The sequence below is a fragment of the Gopherus flavomarginatus genome, chromosome 12 (genome assembly GCF_025201925.1).
Source record: "Gopherus flavomarginatus isolate rGopFla2 chromosome 12, rGopFla2.mat.asm, whole genome shotgun sequence".
Lineage (NCBI taxonomy): Eukaryota > Metazoa > Chordata > Testudines > Testudinidae > Gopherus > Gopherus flavomarginatus.
Window position 1 is genome coordinate 16556506 of NC_066628.1, and position 19731 is coordinate 16576236.

At 44.3% G+C, this 19731-nt stretch overlaps 1 protein-coding gene across 1 annotated transcript; it reads right to left on the reverse strand.

Moving 5' to 3' along the window:
• Positions 1-14936: 14936 nt before the first annotated feature.
• On the reverse strand, positions 14937-15878 carry LOC127032839 (olfactory receptor 11A1-like). The gene has a single exon (XM_050920443.1). It carries the CDS (start codon positions 15876-15878, stop codon positions 14937-14939), a length of 942 nt encoding a protein of 313 aa, XP_050776400.1.
• Between the last annotated feature and the right edge of the window lie 3853 nt (positions 15879-19731).

Genomic DNA, 19731 nt, shown 5'->3' on the forward strand with positions numbered 1-19731 from the left:
ATCTATGAGCAGTCTGCAGGTTAAACAAAACGTTAATCTCTCTGGAAACATATGTAATAACGTGAGAGATGTCATCATGCATTCAAATACTATACTGATGGGGCCAAGATACAACATAAACACAGACAGATATTGGTTTAAATAGTCACACATTTCACCTCCCGGTGTATCAAAGCAGAACCAGATTGGACTTCCACTGGCAGAAAGGGTCAGGATTTTATATTTTAGAGGAAGCCATAACAAAGAAGCAAACCAAGCAACTTGGGCTGGTATTTGCAGTCGTTGGCCAGTCAACTTCAAGTGAATTGAACTGGAAATGAGCTGCCTAACTCTATTAAAGCAATTTAACAATTTTTACATCAGATAAATACGTGTCCTTCCCTAGGACAATATTTCATTGTCCTGCAACTGGAACATTTTGATCTCGATCAACAATTTTTTTCCCATTAAAATTGCAAATCAGAAATTTTTATCAGCTCTACATTTTCTTCTTTATCTTTGGTTAAAAAAATGTATTAATTCTCTGTCTTGCTTTGTTCATGACTCTCTAGTCTGCCACTATTAATCTTTATTAACTATAAAATAAGGACTTGATCCTGCATGGAGTTATGCATAGCATGAATTTTACAAATCGGGAATAATTTTGTTCAGTCTGAGCCTTCTCCTACTGAAGTAAAAGATAAAATTTCCACTGTCTTCTGAGATGGGGACCATTGATTTCAATGGAATTTGGACAACTAATGCCTTGAGCCTTCTTTAAAATGTGTAGCTCGATTTGGCGGATTTGATTTCAGTGGACAGACATCGGCAAACATTGAGATCAGCTAACACACTGAAATCAACAACAGAAAATATTGATTACAGGTGGTGTTAGTGCAGCCTCCCCACATGCCTTGTGCCCGCAGAGATGGGTGTCACTGGCCCTGTGGCTGTGCAGGGGTCCCTCTGCCCCCAGCTGTCTGGGGGTGAGTGAGTGAGCAGTGACAGCAGAGATGTGAGGGCTCCATGAATGGCTGAATTGCTGCTGACATCCATCCCTGCAGGCGCAAGGTGCAGGGCAGGTTGTGGTCCTGGTGGGCCAAAGAAAAGAAAACCAGCCTTGGCTGTTTTTGGATTTTGTGGTTCCTAATAATAACCAAATGAGTCAGATGCCGGCAGAATCTAGGGTCTTTGATACTTCATTCAATTCAGTTCAATTCAATTCAACAAGACTTTATTCAATGTGCACAAAGGGAAAGCCTCTGGCGCGAAAATCAGCCAGAGTCCGTCCCTCCAGTAAGTATCCCTTCCCATTGCTATTTTATATCACATGGCAGTTATGTAACAAGTTACATAACACAGACCTCTAACCAATCATATTTAACCTTTCTATATATGGATTTGTTCATCACATGCTTATACTTCTCCACTCCACGTGTTGAGCTCACTCTCCTCCCCTTGGCCTTTTCTAGAATCTTCCTAGGGTGGTGAGCCACAGCATGCTTCTTTATGCATACCTATCTTGTAAATCACATTTTGTATAAATGAACACAAGCATACCCTTCAGCTGTGAGGTGGAGAATGAGTCAATGTCTTTGGGGAAGGCCACCCCGCTGCTGGATGGCTTCTGTTCATGAATGGAGCCATTCAACTGGGGTGGCCTATGCCACGACCCGGGGCTCACCGTTCTTCTAAACTTTCTTTTTCAGAGTAACAATCCTTGTGGATAGAGGGAAGCAGTAGAGGTATGTCTTGACTCTGAAAAGGCTTTTGATGCTGTCTCGCATGACCTTCTCATAAACAAACTAAGTAAATTCAACCTAGATGGAACTATTATAAAGTGGGTGCATAACATCTTGGAAAACCATTCACAGACAGTAGCTATCAGTAGTTCACAGTTATGCTGGAAGGTCATAATGAGTGGGGTCTGGATCTGGTTCTGTTCAATATCTTCATCGATGATTTAGATAATGGCATACAGAGTACACTTATAAAGTTTGTGGATTATACCAAGCTAGGAGGGATTGCAAGTGCTTTGAAGGATAGGTTCATAATTCAAAATTATCTGGACAAACTGGAGAAATGGTCAAAAGTAAATTGAATGAAATTCAATAAGGACAAATACAAAGTACCCCACTCATGAGGGAACAATCAGTTGCACACATACAAAATGGGAAATGACTGCCTAGGAAGGAGTACTGCAGAAAGGGATCTGGGGGTCATAGAGATCACAAGCTAAATATGAGTCTACAGTGTAACACTGTTGAAAAAAAAAGCAAACATATTAGCTGGAGTGTAGTAAGCAAGACACAAGAAGTAATTCTTCCTCTCTACTCCATGCTGATTAGGCCTCAACTGGAGCATTATGTCCAGTTCTGGGTGCCACATCTTAGGAAAGATGCAGAGAAGTTGGAGAAAGTCCAGAGGAGAGCAATAAAAATGATGAAAGGACTAGAGAACATGACCCATGAAGAAAGATTGAAAAAACTGGGTTTGTTTAGTCTGGAGAAGAGAAGACAGAGGGGACATGATTTCAGTTTTCAGCTACATAAATAATTGTTGCCTGGATGAAGGAGAAAAATTGTTCTCCTTAACCTGTGAGGATAATACAAGAAGCAATGAGCTTACATTGCAGTAAGGAACACTTAGGTTGGACATTAGGAAAATTTCCTAACTGTCAGGATAGTTAAGCACTGGAATAAATTGCCAAGGGAGGTTGTGAAATCTCCATCATTGGAAATTTAAGAGCAGATTGCACAAACACCTGCCAGGAATGGTCTAGATAATACATAGTCCTGCCATGAGTGCAGGGGACTGGACTAAATGGCCTCTCAAGGGTCCCTTCCAGTTCTATAATTCTATGTTTCTCCTCCACCTAACAACACTTGCCATGGCTGTCTGATCCACTGGGTTAGAGCAGCTGCCTTCCTTTCACCTTGGTGTCCTGGACCTCTCGGCAGTGCAGAGAGCCACCTGTATCTCTGCTATCACTGCTGGGAGCCCCCAGAATCCCTGTGGTCAGCACTGCCCTAGCCCTGACCCACACCCTACCTCTCACTGAATTTTTCTGCCACAGTAAACAGTAAGAGTTAAAAATAGAAAAAAACAATAAAAAATAATATTAGTCATCAAAATTGCAAACAAATAAATAAAAAAATCCAACAAATTCTGCAAAGTCTTCTCATACCCAATGTTTCCTCCCCTAGCTCAGAGCACAAATACTGGCCATGTTGTACTCACATTATCTTGTTAACTCTCTCCATGGTCCAGCAAGGTCTGTGCCAGAAGGAAAAGTAAAATCTTGTGTGTAACACCTAGGAAAGCTTCAAGTGCAATGTGGGATACTCCAATGTTTGACGAATTCAACTTGGGAAACGGTGGTTCAATTAACTCCTTTGTCACAAACTCCTCGTCTGACCTTGAGGCTAGATTTCAAAAGCTCTGCAGGTACTTAAAAATATACAACGGTGCCTGAGTAGGTACAGTACCTAACACCTATGGATTTCAAATCTCAATATGGATGTCTCTGTTTTTAGGTGCTGAAATATCTCTATAAATCTTTACTCTGGCTGTAAGGTCCCCATCTGTAAAGCTGGGATAATAGAACCTCATGGGGTGATGGGAGGACAGCTACATTTAGTAGAGTGAGGTGCCCAGATGCCATTTTGATGGGGGGCAGAAAAGGAGCTAGGATAGCAGTGACCTAACAGGTCTTTCCTCTATCCAAATTCTGTCATTTTGCTTTGGGTTGAGAGTTTGAGAAAGATAATTGCCAATTCACCTTAGATTCTGAAGGAATTAGTTACCTAGCAAATTTACATAATTTCAAAAACCTTAAGCTTCAAGAAGCAGGGAGGAAAAGTCTGATTTACCTCTAAGGTGGGTCAGTCACAAGCCATAATCTCTGTTATCACCTACTCACTCACCATTTCAGAGACCAGGATGCAGATTATTCAGTCCATCTTCTTTGTCCGCCTCATCCACATACTTTCATGTTCCCAGTAAAATGAACATCTTAACCCAGAACACCTAGCAAGTCTCTGTTGCCATGTCTGATAAAGTGCCCTGTGCCTCATACCCTCCACCAAATGGGGAATGTCTTTCCTGATTCATTATATATCCTTCTTTGGGAAGGTGCAGTCTCCTGAGGCATGTCAGCTGTGGAGAATATAATAGGCAAGGGAAAGTTAGTATTAGATTTATTTTTAGAAAACGTCAGTAGAGTCAAACTTCTAGTCTCCAAGGGAAAGTACCAGAGAGAGAAGAAACTTCTAATCCTAAAACAAATCTCTCTTTATTGGATGAATGCTATGGTGAATGTCAAGCAATAATGCATTAACTCTAGATATTACATCAGTGATTTTCATAGATGCCTGAGTGATTTAGACACTGAATTTGCATCTATTTCCCTTAGGCAGCTTTGAAAATCTCAGCATAGTTAGCTGAACTTTCATTTTCTCTAAAAAACCTACTGGTGCCCTCAAGAGCATGAAACACATGTACCCAGTTCCCATCTAATAAGCTTACTCAATCAGTTCAGGTAAAATTTTAAAAAGTGTCTAAGTGATTTAGGGGCCTAAATCCCATTTTCAAAAGTATATTTGTTACTATGGCTGAGTAGTCTGAGCCTTCACTGAAAGTCAATAGGATTTAGTCTCCTAAGTCACTTCTGATGTTTGCTTGAGTGTTTTCGAAAAAGTTACCTGATTGCTAGTCAGATAAAATGCAAGGACAAGAAGGTGCTTTACACATTCAGGTTGGGATTATCAAAGGGGGTAATGGGCACAATAAACACCCATCTCCCATAGCATTACTATAAGAGTTTGGCACCTAACTCCCTTAGGCTTCTTGGAAAAGCCGAGACCATGGAAGCATGAAGGTCAGAGACCTGTGATTATAAAGTGCAAATAGTTTCTTCCCAAATCCCTGACAAGTTTAAGGGTTATGTGTATCCTGAATGACAAAGCAATTCTAGACATTAGAAAATCTTGTATCCTAACTAGAGATCTCTAATTGATAACCAAAAGAACAGTACTGATTCCATCTCGTAAAGGACAGTGTTATACATTCACACCAACCAATTCGTGGTCTGATTTGGGTACAGTCAATATAATCATTTCAGTTGTATATATTGCAATATATTCTGCAACTACACCCCAAAACTGTCCTTTTTCACCATGTAGTTTCTGACATACTGTCACTTCTTGCTTTGAAGGAGTTTTTGTTCCAACCCTAACAGAAGAATACAAATATGCATTTAGTTCTGAAAGCAAAACAAACTAGAAGACTGTCAGAAATGTTCTAATTATTACTTAGACTCGGTCTACATTAGTCTGTTATTTCTGAATTAGCCGAGTTAATTCCAAAAAAAAAAAATTCTGTTCACATGACCAAACCGGCTTTTTCGATTTAAAGGGCTCATTAATCCGGTTTTTGTATTCCACCTCGGCAAGTGGAATAACGCTTAAATCGAGATCGCAATCCTGGGTTAAAGGTATTGTGGACGCAATTCAGTGTTATTGGCCTCTGGAAGCTATCCAAGAATGCTCCCTTGTGACCGCTCTGGACAACACTCTCAACTCTCAACTCTGATGCACTAGCCAGGTGGGCAAGAAAAACCCCGGGAACTTTTGAATTTCATTTCCTGATTGGCCATCATCAGTACAGGTGACAGTCAGCACAGCCCACCCTCATAGGCGACCATGCAGAGTAAACCATCACAAGAGATCACACAGTCCCAGATTCATAGACGAGCTCCAGCATGGTCCAAACAGCAGGTACTGGATCTCATCGCATGTTGGGGAGACGAGTCTGTTATGGCAGAACTATGTTCCAAAAAAAGGAACACAAATACATACATTAAAGTCTCCAGGTCCAGGATGGAAAGAGGCTATCCAGGGACACAGAGCAGTGTCGTACAAAAATCAAGGAGCTCAGACAAGCATACCAAAAAGCCAGGAAGGCTAATGGGTGCTCTGGGTCACAGCCCCATACATTCCACTTCTACCATGAACTCCATGCAATTATGGGGGGTGATGCCACCACTACCTCACCACTGTCCATGGACACCTGCAAGGAGGGAGTTGCACGGAGCGAGGAGGAAGAGTCACTGGAGGATGAAGAGGAGGAAGAGGACAGTGCACAGGCGGCAAGTAGGGAATTCAATTCCCCCCCTAGCCAGGAACTATTCTTAACAGTGGAGCCAAGAGCCTACCCCCACTCCCAAGGTGACCCATAAGAAGGTACTTCTGGTGAGTGACAGCCTGATCGGAGCCACGTGGTGAGTGGGTGTCGGGAGGAGGTTGTGCGAAGTGGTCATCCCAGAGAACCCGCAGGCCCTCCTTTTATATGGCAAACCCACCAGGCATGCTTGCTATGGGAAAGGAGGCCCAGCAGTTTGAAAGCATTGAAATGAATGTAGAAGAAGCAGAACCTTGCATGCCCCTAGGCTGCCTGCAGGCTGAATTCTGTTGCCCGGCCGTGTGTAGTGGCTTACTCACACCAAAGTGTCCCCTTTGTTCTCTGAAAGGTATCTTTTAAAAGACTACCCTCCCTTTTTCTCCTCCTGCAAGTGCAAATGTTTCAACGCAGCCCCTATCTACTCTGTCTCAGAGGCTGGTCCAGTTTAGAAGGTAGAAAAAATGAACTCAGGATGCAGGGCTGCCCAGAGGATTCAGGGGGCCTTGGGCAAAGCAATTTTGGGGTCCCCTTCCAAAAAAAATTGCAATACTATGGAATACTACATTCTCATGGGGGCTTGGGGCAAATTGCCCCACTTGCCCTCCCCCCCCCCGGGCAGCCCTGTTGAGATGACATGTTCACACACTGATAGGGTTCAGCTGAATGAGTGGAGGCAAACAATTGTGGAGTCCCATAAAGCATTACAGGAACACGATGAGAGCAGGCAGGATGTTATGGTCAAGCTCATGGGGTTGCAAACTGACATGCTGCCCTGTATGGTGGATCTAATGCGGGAAAGGCAGAAAGACCACAGACTTCTCCTGCAGCCCCTATATAACCACCCTCCCTTCTCCTCCTCAAGTGCCATAGCCTCCTCAGCCAGACACCCAAGAACATGAAGGGAGAGGCTACAGGAACCCACACACTCAATCCCAGAGGATTGTCCAAGCACCAGAAAGCTGGCATATGTGAACTTTTGATTGGTTTCTGGACTTGTCTCCTTCCTCCTCCACCCCCCCAACCCAATACCCGCCTCTCTCAGTCTACCTTCTGATTTCTCTCAATGTGTTGTGCAACAAATAATAAAGAACAACTTTCAAACAATTTTAACTTTATTTCCTTTCATATATATAGAGGGCGGGTAACCTCAAGAGAAACAAACACAACTGTCACACCGTACCCTGGCCAGTCATGAAATTGACTTTCAAAGCATCTCTGATGCTAAGTGCGCCCTGCTGCGCTCTTCTAATCTCCCTGTTGTCTGGTTGTGCAAAACTGGCAGCCAGGTGAGTTGCCTCAACCTCCAACCCCACCATAAACATCTCCTCCTTACTCTCACAGATATTGTGGAGCACACAACAAGCAGCAATAATATTGGGAATATTGGTTGTGCTGAAATCTAACCAAGTCAGTAAACTGCACCAGCGCCCTTTCAAATGTCCAAAAGCACATTCTACCACCATTTTCCACTTGCTCAGCCTATAGTTGAACTGCTCCTGACTACTGTCCACGGTGACTGTGTAATGCTTCATGAGCCATGGCATTAAGGAGTAGGCTGGGTCTCCAAGGATAACGGTCAGCATTTCAACATCCCCAACAGTAACTTTCTGGTCTGGGAAGTGAGTCCCTTCCTGTAGCTGTTCAAATAGACCAGAAATCCTGAAGATGTGAGTGTCATGCACCTTTCCTGGCCATGCCACGTTGATGTCAGTGAAATGTCCCTTGTGATCCACCAGTGCTGGCAGCACCATGGAAAAGTACCCCTTGTGGTTTACGTACTGACTGCTCTGGTGTGCTGGGGCCAAGATAGGGATATGTGTTCCATCTATCGCCTCACCGCAGTTAGGGAACCCCATGGCATTAAAGCCATCCACAATGATCTGCACATTTCCCGAAGTCACTACCCTTGATAGCAATTGGTCAATGATTGTGTTGACTACTTGCAGCACTGCAGCCCCTACAGTAGGTTTGCCCACTCTAAACTGATTCCTGACTGACTGGTAGCTGTCAGTCATTGCAAGCTTCCACAGTGCTATGGCTGCTCGCTTCTCAACTGTGAGGGCTGCTCTCACTTTGGTGTCTTTGCGCTTCAGGGCAGAGGACAGCAAGTCACAAAGTTCCATGAAAGTGGCCATACACATACGAACGTTTCTCATCCACTGGACATCATCCCAGACCTGCAACACTGTGCGGTCTCATCAGTCTGTGATTTTTTCTCGGGACCAGAATCAACGTTCCACTGCATGAACCAGGCCCTATACCACCATACTCTCCCAATCACTACATGCCGTGCATCTAGAAACATTTGTGTCCATGTCCTCATCAGTTTAGTAATCACACTGTCTTCACTTCCTAGCCAGGTTTTTCAGGTACTGCACATACTGTTGGATAATGCATGAGACATGTACCATGGTTAAAACTGCAGTGGAAATCTGAGCAGGCTCCATTCCTGCCACAGTATGATGCTTGCATGGGTAATCGTGGAAAAAGGGTGCGAAATGAGTTCTTTGGTTCAAGATGGCAGATAAAAGGTGGTAAATGGTTGTCTTCTGTAGCTTTCACGGAGTCGGGAACTTCACTCGAACTTCAAGAGTGGGAGAGCAGAGTTTGCAGCACAAAATGGAGCAGAGTTTGCGGCAAAAGCTGTGCAACTCTGTTCACGAAGGCCAAAAAATGGCGGGGATTTGTTGCCATCTGTATCTTCCATGGGAACCCAAGACAGACAACATGGAAAAAGCGGAGGAAGAGGTGTGGCTCTTTTCATGGTAGCCAAAAAACGGCAGGAAATGGTTAGCTGAAAGAGTAGATAGAAAGACAAGAGAACATGCAAGGTGGTACCAGGAGACAGGCAGTGCACCATGCTGCACCATCTACTGGCAGCATTGTGTCTGCTGTAGCTTTCATGGAGAGAGGAGCAAGTGATGGCACACACCCAGAAAAACCCGTGAGAATGATTTTGCCCCATCACGCACTGGGAGCTTAACCCACAATTCCAATGGGAGGCAGAGACTGCAGGAACTGTGAGATAGCTTCCCACAGTGCACCGGTCTGACATTCGATGCTAGCCTCGGTATGTGGATGCACTCCGCCGAATTCAGGCACTTTAGTGGGGACGCACAACACCCAATGTATAAAATCGCTTCCAAAAATTCAAATAAAATAAGTTCAAATTAATTTTGTATTGTAGATGTACCCTTAGTCCTGGTTGGAGTGCAGGGGACTGGACTAGGTGGCCTATTGAGGTCCCTTCCAGTCATACTCTTCTATGAGTCTATGAATGGGAAAGATAGTTGCCTTGGATTATAGGAATTTGTTTCAAAGTCATGAATATACTGATGTATTTTCACAGGGACTCACATGAACTCTTCACCCAAATTTTGCACCAGTATAACTATTTTGGTAGTTCTGTGACTTTGTTGTGTAAATAGTTCTACAGGTACAACCTCTAGTGCAGACACAGTTTTCCTATAAAAAGGTGCCTTATACCGGTATAGTTTATTCCCCTTCCCATATGGGAATGAGCTATGCCGACATGAGCACCTTTACATCAGTATAATTGCATCCAGTCGGTGTAGATGATGAGACACCGCATGGGGCCCTGGAGGACTCAGGGTAGCCCAAAAAGCAGCCCCTCAACTCAGTTTCCCTTCTTTGTTCCCCATAGAATGGAGGAATTCCCCTAGTCTCAAGGTTTTCCCTGCAGCAGCCTCTCTCACTCTCTCAAGTCTCACTTCAGCCTCCTGAGCTGGCCTCTTACTCTAGCCTCCTTTTGCCCTTTATTGAACATTGCCCGATTCCTCTCAGCGGGGCATCTTTTCTAATCAGGGCTGGCTTGGCCCCAGGATCTCAGACTAGGGCACGTGGCCCAGTCATAGACAGGGATAGGCTGGTACAGTTAAAGTGGTGCAACTTCTATGTGTAGACAAACCTTCACACATGTATTCTTCACACTGGTTAAGAAGGGGATAAATAACAGGAGGTATGACAACAAAGACGACAGAAAGAGTAAGAGTTAGTTTAGTTCTTTTATTGCATGATGCTTTTGATAACAAACACAATTATTAGGGTCTCCTAGAAAATGGTAAAACATGAGAAGGAACTGGTGGGAAACATCATCTGAGAGTGGAAAGAATTCTCAGGGCATTGCTTTGGCTATAAATGTACAGGCTGGGTTTTACTTTAAGAGGCTGATGTTAGTCACCCAAATCCTATGCACAGTAAATGGGAGTTGGGCACCAAACCACACTTAGGTGCCACTGTCAATTACAACTGGACATGGTGGAGTGGACAGTGCACTGGACTAGGACTCTGGATAGTTGATTTCTTTTCCTGTCCCTGCCACTAGCCCACTGAGTGAGTCTGGGCAGGTAACGTCACATCTTTCTGCCTTCGTTTCCCAGCTATAACATGAGGATAAGGATGTGGAACAGGGCTAGATTCACAAAGCTTCCACTTTAGGCCTCCGAATCACAGAGTCTGGCCCTCTGGGATTTACAAAAACCCTACACAGCTGTCGGCAAACCCTGTAGGCAGCTAAGTGTTTGCAGTAAAAGGGGTGTAGGCCCCTATGTCTCTGCCTCTGGACATGCCCCCTGCAGCCCCACACTAAGCTCCCGGTCGCCAAAGCCCCAGAGTGATGTATGGACTCAGGGAAGATAGGAGTTCCCCTGCCTGACTCACCTGCTTGCCCTGATCTGGCAAGCGAGGTGCCCAGATGCTTTTGAAAATTCCACTGGGCACCGAAGTATTCTGAAAAACTGGCCCTAAATCATTGTTGAAAATAAGCAGCCTAGGTTGGTGTCCTGTGTCCTGTAGCACAGATTAGAGGGTTTCCTTTTACTTTTCTGTTACATTCCTGAAACTTGGGAATGAAAGACACTGAGAAACAAAAGTATCAGAGGGGTAGCCGTGTTAGTCTGGATCTGGAAAAACAGCAAAGAGTCCTGTGGCACCTTATAGACTAACAGACTTTTTGGAGCATGAGCTTTCGTGGGTGAATACCCACTTCCTCAGATGCATGTAGTGGAAATTTCCAGGGGCAGGTATATATATGCTAGCAAGCAAGCTGGTTCTGTAGTTGGCAAGCCATTCACAGTCTTTGTTCAATCCTGAGCTGATGGTGTCAAATTTGATGGTGTCAGCTCAGGATTGAACAAAGACTGTGAATGGCTTGCCAACTACAGAACCAGTTTCTCCTCTCTTGGTTTTCACACCTCAACTGCCAGAACAGGGCCTCATCCTCCCTGATTGAACTGACCTCATTATCTCTAGCTTGCTTGCTAGCATATATATACCTGCCCCTGGAAATTTCCACTACATGCATCTGAGGAAGTGGGTATTCACCCACGAAAGCTCATGCTCCAAAACGTTTGTCAGTCTGTAAGGTGCCACAGGACTCTTTGCTGCTTTTACAGATCCAGACTAACACGGCTACCCCTCTGATACTTGACACCATGCAAGGCACTGCATTTAGCCATGTGGAGTGGAAATCCATCAACCTCATGAAGAAACTTGCACAAATACAAACAGATATCATCTTCCTTTCCAAATGCAAACGGATGGGCATCATACCAAATGGACTAAAGGTAAAAAATCCACTGCTATCTACATACTACACAGACCACAGTGAGAGATTATGCCATACTCTATCAAAAAAACTGAGGAACCATCTGATCAGCATCCTATACAGCAAACAGGAAAACATCAAAAAAGAGCTCTCCAACCTGGAGACTCTCATTAATAACCAAACTTCTATACAAACGGAATTCACTAAAATAAGACAGGAGATCTACATTACTCACTTCACTTCTCTACAAAGGAAAAAGGACTGTAAGCTGTCTAAACTCCTACCTGCCATATGGGGCCACAACCGTGGTACCCCAACCCACCCAGCAATATCGTCAATCTATCCAACTACACACTCAGCCCAGAAGAGAAGTCTGTCCTATCTCGGGGACTCTCTTTCTGCTCTGCCAATCCCACCAGTATGATACAGTTCTGTGGCGATCGGGAAGCCTACTTTCGCCGTCTCCAACTCAAAGAATACTTCCAGGACAACACTGAACAGAGCACTGATGCACAGGTGCCCTCTCACCAACAGCACAAGAAGAAGAACTCCACATGGACTCCTCCTGAGAGTCAAAATGACAGTCTGGACCTATACATTGAATGCTTCCGCCGGTGTGCACAGGCAGAAATCGTGGAACAACAACATCGCTTGCCTCACAACCTAAGTCGTGCAGAACGCAATGCCATCCACAGCCTCAGAAACCACCCTGACATTATCATCAAAGAGGCTGATAAAGGAGGTGCCATTGTCATCATGAACAGGTCTGACTACCAAAAGGAGGCCGCCAGACAACTCTCCAATACCAAATTCTACAGGCCACTTCCCGCAGATCCCGCTGAGGAATACACTAAGAAAACGCAGCATCTACTCAGGACACTCCCTACACTAACACTAGAAGAAATCAACATACCCCTAGAGCCCCGACCAGGGCTATTCTATCTACTACCCAAGATCCACAAACCGGGAAATCCTGGACGCCCCATCATCTCGGGCATTGGCACTCTCACTGAAGGACTGTCTGGATATATGGACTCTCTACTCAGACCCTATGCCACCAGCACTCCCAGCTATCTCCGTGACACCACTGATTTCCTGAGGAAACTACAATGCATTGGTCACCTCCCAGAAAACACCATCCTAGCCACCATGGATGTAGAAGCTCTCTACACAAACATCTCACACACAGATGGAATACAAGCTGTCAGGAGCACTATCCCCGATGATGCCACAGCACAACTGGCTGCTGAGCTCTGTGCCTTTATACTTACACACAACTATTTCAAATTTGATGACAATATATATCTCCAGATCAGTGGCACTGCTATGGGCACCCGCATGGCCCCACAATATGCCAATATCTTTATGGCCGACCTAGAACAACGCTTCCTCAGCTCTCGTCCACTCATGCCCCTTCTCTACCTACGCTACATTGATGACATCTTCATCATCTGGATCCATGGGAAGGAGACTCTGGAAAAATTCCACCATGATTTCAACAGCTTCCACCCCACCATCAGCCTCAGCCTGGACCAATCTACACGGGAGGTCCACTTTCTTGACAACACGGTGCAAATAAGTGATGGTCACATTAACACCACTCTATACCGAAAACCTACCAACCGCTATGCCTACCTTCAAGCCTCCAGCTTCCATCCCGGGCACATCACATGATCCATTGTCTACAGCCAAGCACTGAGGTGCAACCGCATCTGCTCTAACTCCTCAGACAGAGACCAACACCTACAAAATCTCCACCAAGCATTCTCAAAACTACAATACTCGCACGAGGAAATAAGGAAACAAATCAACAGAGCCAGACGTGTACCCAGAAGCCTCCTACTGCAAGACAAACCCAAGAAAGAAACCAACAGGACTCCACTGGCCATTACATACAGCCCCCAGCTAAAACCCCTCCAACGCATCATCAAGGATCTACAACCCATCCTGGACAATGATCCTACACTTTCACAGGCCTTGGGTGGCAGGCCAGTCCTTGCCCACAGGCAACCTGCCAACCTGAAACATATTCTCACCAGTAACTGCACACCACACCATAATAATTCTAGCTCAGGAACCAATCCATGCAACAAACCTCGATGCCAACTCTGCCCACATATCTACACCAGCGACACCATCACAGGACCCAACCAGATCAGCCACACCATCACCGGTTCATTCACCTGCACATCCACCAATGTAATATACGCCATCATATGCCAGCAATGCCCCTCTGCTATATACATCGGCCAAACTGGACAGTCTCTACGGAAAAGGATAAATGGACACAAATCAGACATTAGGAATGGCAATATACAAAAACCTGTAGGAGAGCACTTCAACCTCCCTGGCCACACTATAGCAGACCTTAAGGTGGCCATCCTGCAGCAAAAAAACTTCAGGACCAGACTTCAAAGAGAAACTGCTGAGCTTCAGTTCACCTGCAAATTTGACACCATCAGCTCAGGATTGAACAAAGACTGTGAATGGCTTGCCAATTACAGAACCAGTTTCTCCTCTCTTGGTTTTCACACCTCAACTGCTAGAACAGGGCCTCATCCTCCCTGATTGAACTGACCTCGTTATCTCTAGCTTGCTTGCTAGAATATATATACCTGCCCCTGGAAATTTCCACTACATGCATCTGAGGAAGTGGGTATTCACCCACGAAAGCTCATGCTCCAAAACGTCTGTTAGTCTATAAGGTGCCACAGGACTCTTTGCTGCTTTTTGAGAAACAAAAGTTAACTACAGAATTCCCTAACACTGGGGTTCCACGTGGACATTGCAACACTATATTTTTATAAAGTAGGAATCACACATTTTGTGTGTGTGACTGTGTATAGAATTCTCTCACTCTACAATGAAAGGATGCTCAGCGTTCCTACTGAGTTCATTTTGCTCGCACCCTCTAACTGAGCACAAACTCCCCTCATTGTTTGAAATTTGGGCAGCCAGAAGTTCAAGTCTCCCACCAGCCCAGTAGTACCCACCTGCGGAATCTTATAAAAATCTCCTAAAAAGAATGGGGTCACAGGATTAAAGAGGTCTCTCTGTCTCCACTTTCTCCCATGGCTTTGACTCTAAGAGCATGACACAAAACCCAAGGAATGAAAGGGGAACTTTACCTCGGACTACAGCAGGCTTCGTTTCAGGCCTGAAGCCAGCCTATTGTATGTCTATTTCATTTTAACCTAAGGAAACTGATTGGTTAGCATTGTCCAAACATGATTTTCCTGCTAACTTTCCTCAGAGCCTCCTTGATCTCTTTGTTTCTCAGGCTGTAGATGAGGGGATTGACCAGAGGAGTCAGGACAGTGTAGATGACAGAGAGAACTTTCTTGAAGTTTCTCAGTGTGTTGGTCGTTGGGAACATATAGGCAATCAGTAGAGTTCCATAAAAAATGGACACTACAATGAGGTGGGAGGAGCAGGTGGAAAAGGTCTTTTGCCTCCCAGTGGTGGAAGGGATTCTTAGGATGGTCACGATGATGCAGATGTAGGACATCAAGGTAAGTAGGAATGGGACCACTAAGAAAATCAAGCATAGTGTTAAAGCCAACATTTCCATCAGCTGAGGATCATTGCAGGAGAGATTTACCAGAGGGATAAGATCGCAAAAGAAATGGTCAATATCTTTGGAGCCACAGAAAGTTAACTGAGATATAGACAAGATTATTATGCCACTACACAGAAAGCCACCTGTCCAAGAGCCACCTGCAAGCTGGAAGTATAACCTGCCATTCATACGGGTTGCATAGTGCATTGGATTGCATATCGCTAAATACCGATCATAAGACATCACTGATAAGGGAAGGCATTCCGTGGCAATCATAGAACCAAAACAAAAATATTGTGTGAGACACCCACTAAATGAAATGGTTCTGTTCTCAGCCAGGAGACTGGCCAGAACGCTGGGCAGGATGGTGGAGGTGTAGCAGGTCTCCAAGCAGGACAAGTTCCCCAGGAAGAAGTACATGGGGGTGTGAAGGTGCTGATCAGTTACAACTAGCACTATGATGAGGATGTTCCCAGCCATGGTTGTAATGTAGATCAAGAGAAACAGCAGGAAAATAAGGATTTGCAGAGTCCCAAATCCCAGGATGTTGAATTCTGCGACGGACGTTTGATTTCCCTTTTCTGGGTTCGTCATAGGTTGCGTCCACGGGAAGGAAATTCACTCTGGGATATAAATGAAGAACATTCACTCAATAAAATGTCAGCATTGTTTTCATTGTCCCTGCAGCTGGCTAACAGAACAATAGCTGATTAGAGAGTGGAGGCTAGGGGAGGGGAAACGGGGAAGATACCAACTTGCTTGACCCCGGCGGACAGATTTGATATATGAGCAGACTGCAGGTTAAACAAAATGTTAATCTCTCTGGAAACCTGTGTAGTAATTGGACAGATCACACCAAGCACTCAAATACTGTCGTGATGAGGTTCATGTACAACAATACAGGAACACAGGTAGATATTGATTCCAACAGTCACACCTTTCACTTCCCGTTGTATCAGAGCAGAGCAGTGTCCTTTGAGAGGTTGCAGTTCCACTGCTGAAATGGGTCAGGATTTTTTATTTTAGGTGAAGCCACAGAAAAGAATCAGACCAAGTAAATAGGACTGGGGATTGTAATGTTTGAGCGGCCAACTCCAAGTGAGTTGTAGTGGAAATGGAAATAACGCTAACCCTAACTCTATTAGCACCCTTTGCAAGTTTTTATCCTAAACAGACAAATGCCTGTTGTTCGGTAGGACAATATTTCATTGTCCTATAGCAGGACACTCTACACAGAGACCCTGTACTATTGTATTTTCCCCACTTCCCCTCATTATTCATTAAAAATAAACAAATAAACAAAAAACCCTCTAGCTAGAAACCACCATTATAGCTTGAAATTCATCCTCTATTGCAAGAAAAAAATCTATATAAAATTTGAAATCTGTATAAAAAGTGTTCTATTTTCATATTATGAGAGTGGTGTGGAACCCAAATTTCCCTTTAATTGTCAAGTTCATGATTTCAAAATATTGGTTTTTCTTCCAATTTTATCTTTAAAAAATTAATTATCTATTTTTAATTTTCTTTCTTGATTTTCATTTTATATTATTTTTATGTTATTTTATATTTGTATTGTATTTTCTTTGATACAATAATTACATTTTTATAATTATTTAAATTTTCTATTTTAACATTTTATAAAACTATATAACCACTTTTTTCCTAAGCAAAATTTTGTAGAAATTGGTGTGTTCCCATTGAACATTTTGATCATGAACGGATGATTTCTGATGCAAAAATGTAGGACCAGATTTTTTTTTCAGGTCTATATTTTATTCTTTTCTTCTTTAACATTGGTTAAATAAACATTAATTCTCTTTCTCCCTTTTTGTTTGTGGCTGTCTAGTCTGCCATTACTAATCCTTGTTAACTGCTAAGTGAGGATCTGATCCTACCCAATGTTAATTTTACAAACCAGAATATTTCTGTTTAGTCTGAGCCTTCTCTTGAAGTCAAAGATAAAATTTCCACTGACTTCAGGGATGAGACCCTTTGATTTCAGTGGGGTTTGGACAGCTAACGCCTTGAGCCTTCTTTGACACTTGCAGCTCGGCTCGGCAGGATTCGGTTTCAATCGTTGGACATCGGTAAATGTTGCTATCTACTGAGACACTGAAACCAACAATAGAAACTATTGGTCACAGGTGGCATTAGCGCAGCCTCCCTCGCTCTGTGCTCCAGCAGGGATGAGATTCACCAGACCCGTGGCCAGGCAGGGACCCTCCGCACCCAGCTGTCACTGGGGTGAGTGAGTGGGGCAATGGCAGTTGAGATGCACATAGCTCCCTGCACGGCCGTGCGGCTGGTGACACCCATCGCTGGTGTCAGATGCAAGGCGCAGGGCAGGCTGCTGTCCTGGTAGAATAGAACAGAGACCCCAAAGGCTGGGCTGTGAGAAAGAAGAGTCTGTGGCCATTGGGGAGGCCACCTCGGTGCTGGATGGCTTCTGCCCATTGAGGCAGCCAGTCGGGGAGGGCTCCCCAGCAGACGAGGACTTGTTATCCGCCTCCTCCTCCTCCTAGCCCTGGCCATGGATCTCTGCTCCACTGGGCCAGGGCAGTCACCTTCTCTGCCCCTTGCACCTCGGTGGTGCATGGAGCCACCAGTATCCTATTGGTCGATGCTGGGAGCCTCTGCAGCCCGGCTGTAAGCGCTGCCTGAACGCTGACCCCACCCTCAACCACTGCTGAATTTCCTGCAACAGTAAAAATTAAAACAGTTTAAAATGGGGGAGGGGTGTTAATAAAAATCAACATTAGTCATGAAAAGTGGGAGGCGGGGGGGAGGGGGAATGGATTCTGCCAAGCGAATTTATTTCCAATGTCTCCTCTCCTAGCACTGAGCACAGCAGGAAATATCAACTCTGCTGTACCCAAAGCATCTCCCTGACCCTCTCCATGCCCCAGCGAGGTCAGAGCCAGAAAGAAAAGTAAAATCCTGTGCATGGAGGGAAGCTTAAAGTGAAATAAAGGATGTTCCAGTGTTTGAGGAGCTCATCTTGAACTTGGGCGATGTTAGTTAAATTCCCTCCCTGGTCATAAACTCCTCATGTGACTTTCAGGGCAAATTATCAAAGCTCTCTAGGTACAAAAAATGCTTATTGGTGCTTGAGTAGTAAGTGCAGCACCTAACACCCATCAATTACAAATCCCACTTGGGGGGGGTGTCTTTGGGTGCTGAAACACCTCTATACATCTGTCCTTCTGGGTGTCAGGTCCCCATCTTTAAAGCAGGGATAATAGCACCTCACAGAGCAATGGGAGGATAGAGACATTAAAGACAGTAAGGTGCCAGATACCACGGTGATGGGGGCCAGATAAGGAGCTAGGATATCAGGAACCTGACAGATCTTTCCTTTTTCTGAAATATATTATTATGCTTTGGGTTGGGAGTTTGAGAGAGATCATTGACCATTTCCCCTTGTATTCCCATGGAATCCGTTATCTAGCACAATTATATTGCTTCAAAAACCTCGAGCTTCAAGAATCAGGCAGGAAAAGGCTTATTTACCTTTAAGGTGGGTCAGTCACAAGCCAGAATCTCTGTTGTCATCTTCTAATTCATCGTTTCAGAGACCAGGATCCAGGTTATTCAGTCCATCTTTGCTTCTCACTGCATCCATGTACTTTCATTTACCCAGTAAATAGAATGTCATAGCCTAGAAAAGCTACTGGGGCTCCATTGCCATGTCTAGTAACTTACCCTGTGCATCATACCCTCCGCCTAATGGGGAACGTCTTCTCTGATTGGTTATATAGCCTTCTGTGACAAGGTGCAGTCTCCTGAGACACCTCTGCTGTGGAGAATGTAACAAGCAAGGAAAAGTTGATCTTTGGTTTACTTTTAGAAAACATCAGTGGAGTCAAACTTCTAATCTCAAAGGGAAAAGTCCTGGAGAGGGAAGAAACCTCTAATCCTAAATCAAATCTCTCTTTTTATTGGGTGAATGCTAAGGTGACTGTCAAGAAATAATGCATGAATTCTAGATTTTAAATGTGAGATATTCAGAGCTGCCTAGGTTTAGACTCTGAGTTCCCACCGAATTCCCTGAGGCCTCTTTGGAAATCTCAGCATAGTTAGCTGAGCTTGCACTTTCTCTAAACAAACCTCTTGTTGCTCTCAAAAGCATGAAACACAGGTACCCAATCCCAATCCAATAATCTTACTCAATCAGTTCAGGTAACATTTTAAAAATCATCTCAGTGATTTAGGAGTCTAAACCCCATTTTCAAAAGTTTATTAGTTTCTAAGGCTTAGCAGCCTAGGTCTTCACTGAAGGTCAACACGTCTTAGACTCCTAAATCACTTTTGATGTTCGCTTAAGTGTTTTTGAAAATGTTACTGGATTGTTACTGAGATCAAATGAAGAGACAATAATGTGCTTCACTCATTTAGGCTGGAGTAATGTACACAATAAACATCCAACTCCCATGACATTGCTATG

Bases quoted from the DNA above. Each gene is read 5' to 3' on its own strand.
- LOC127032839 (XM_050920443.1), bottom strand. From the start codon at position 15,878: ATGACGAACCCAGAAAAGGGAAATCAAACGTCCGTCGCAGAATTCAAC.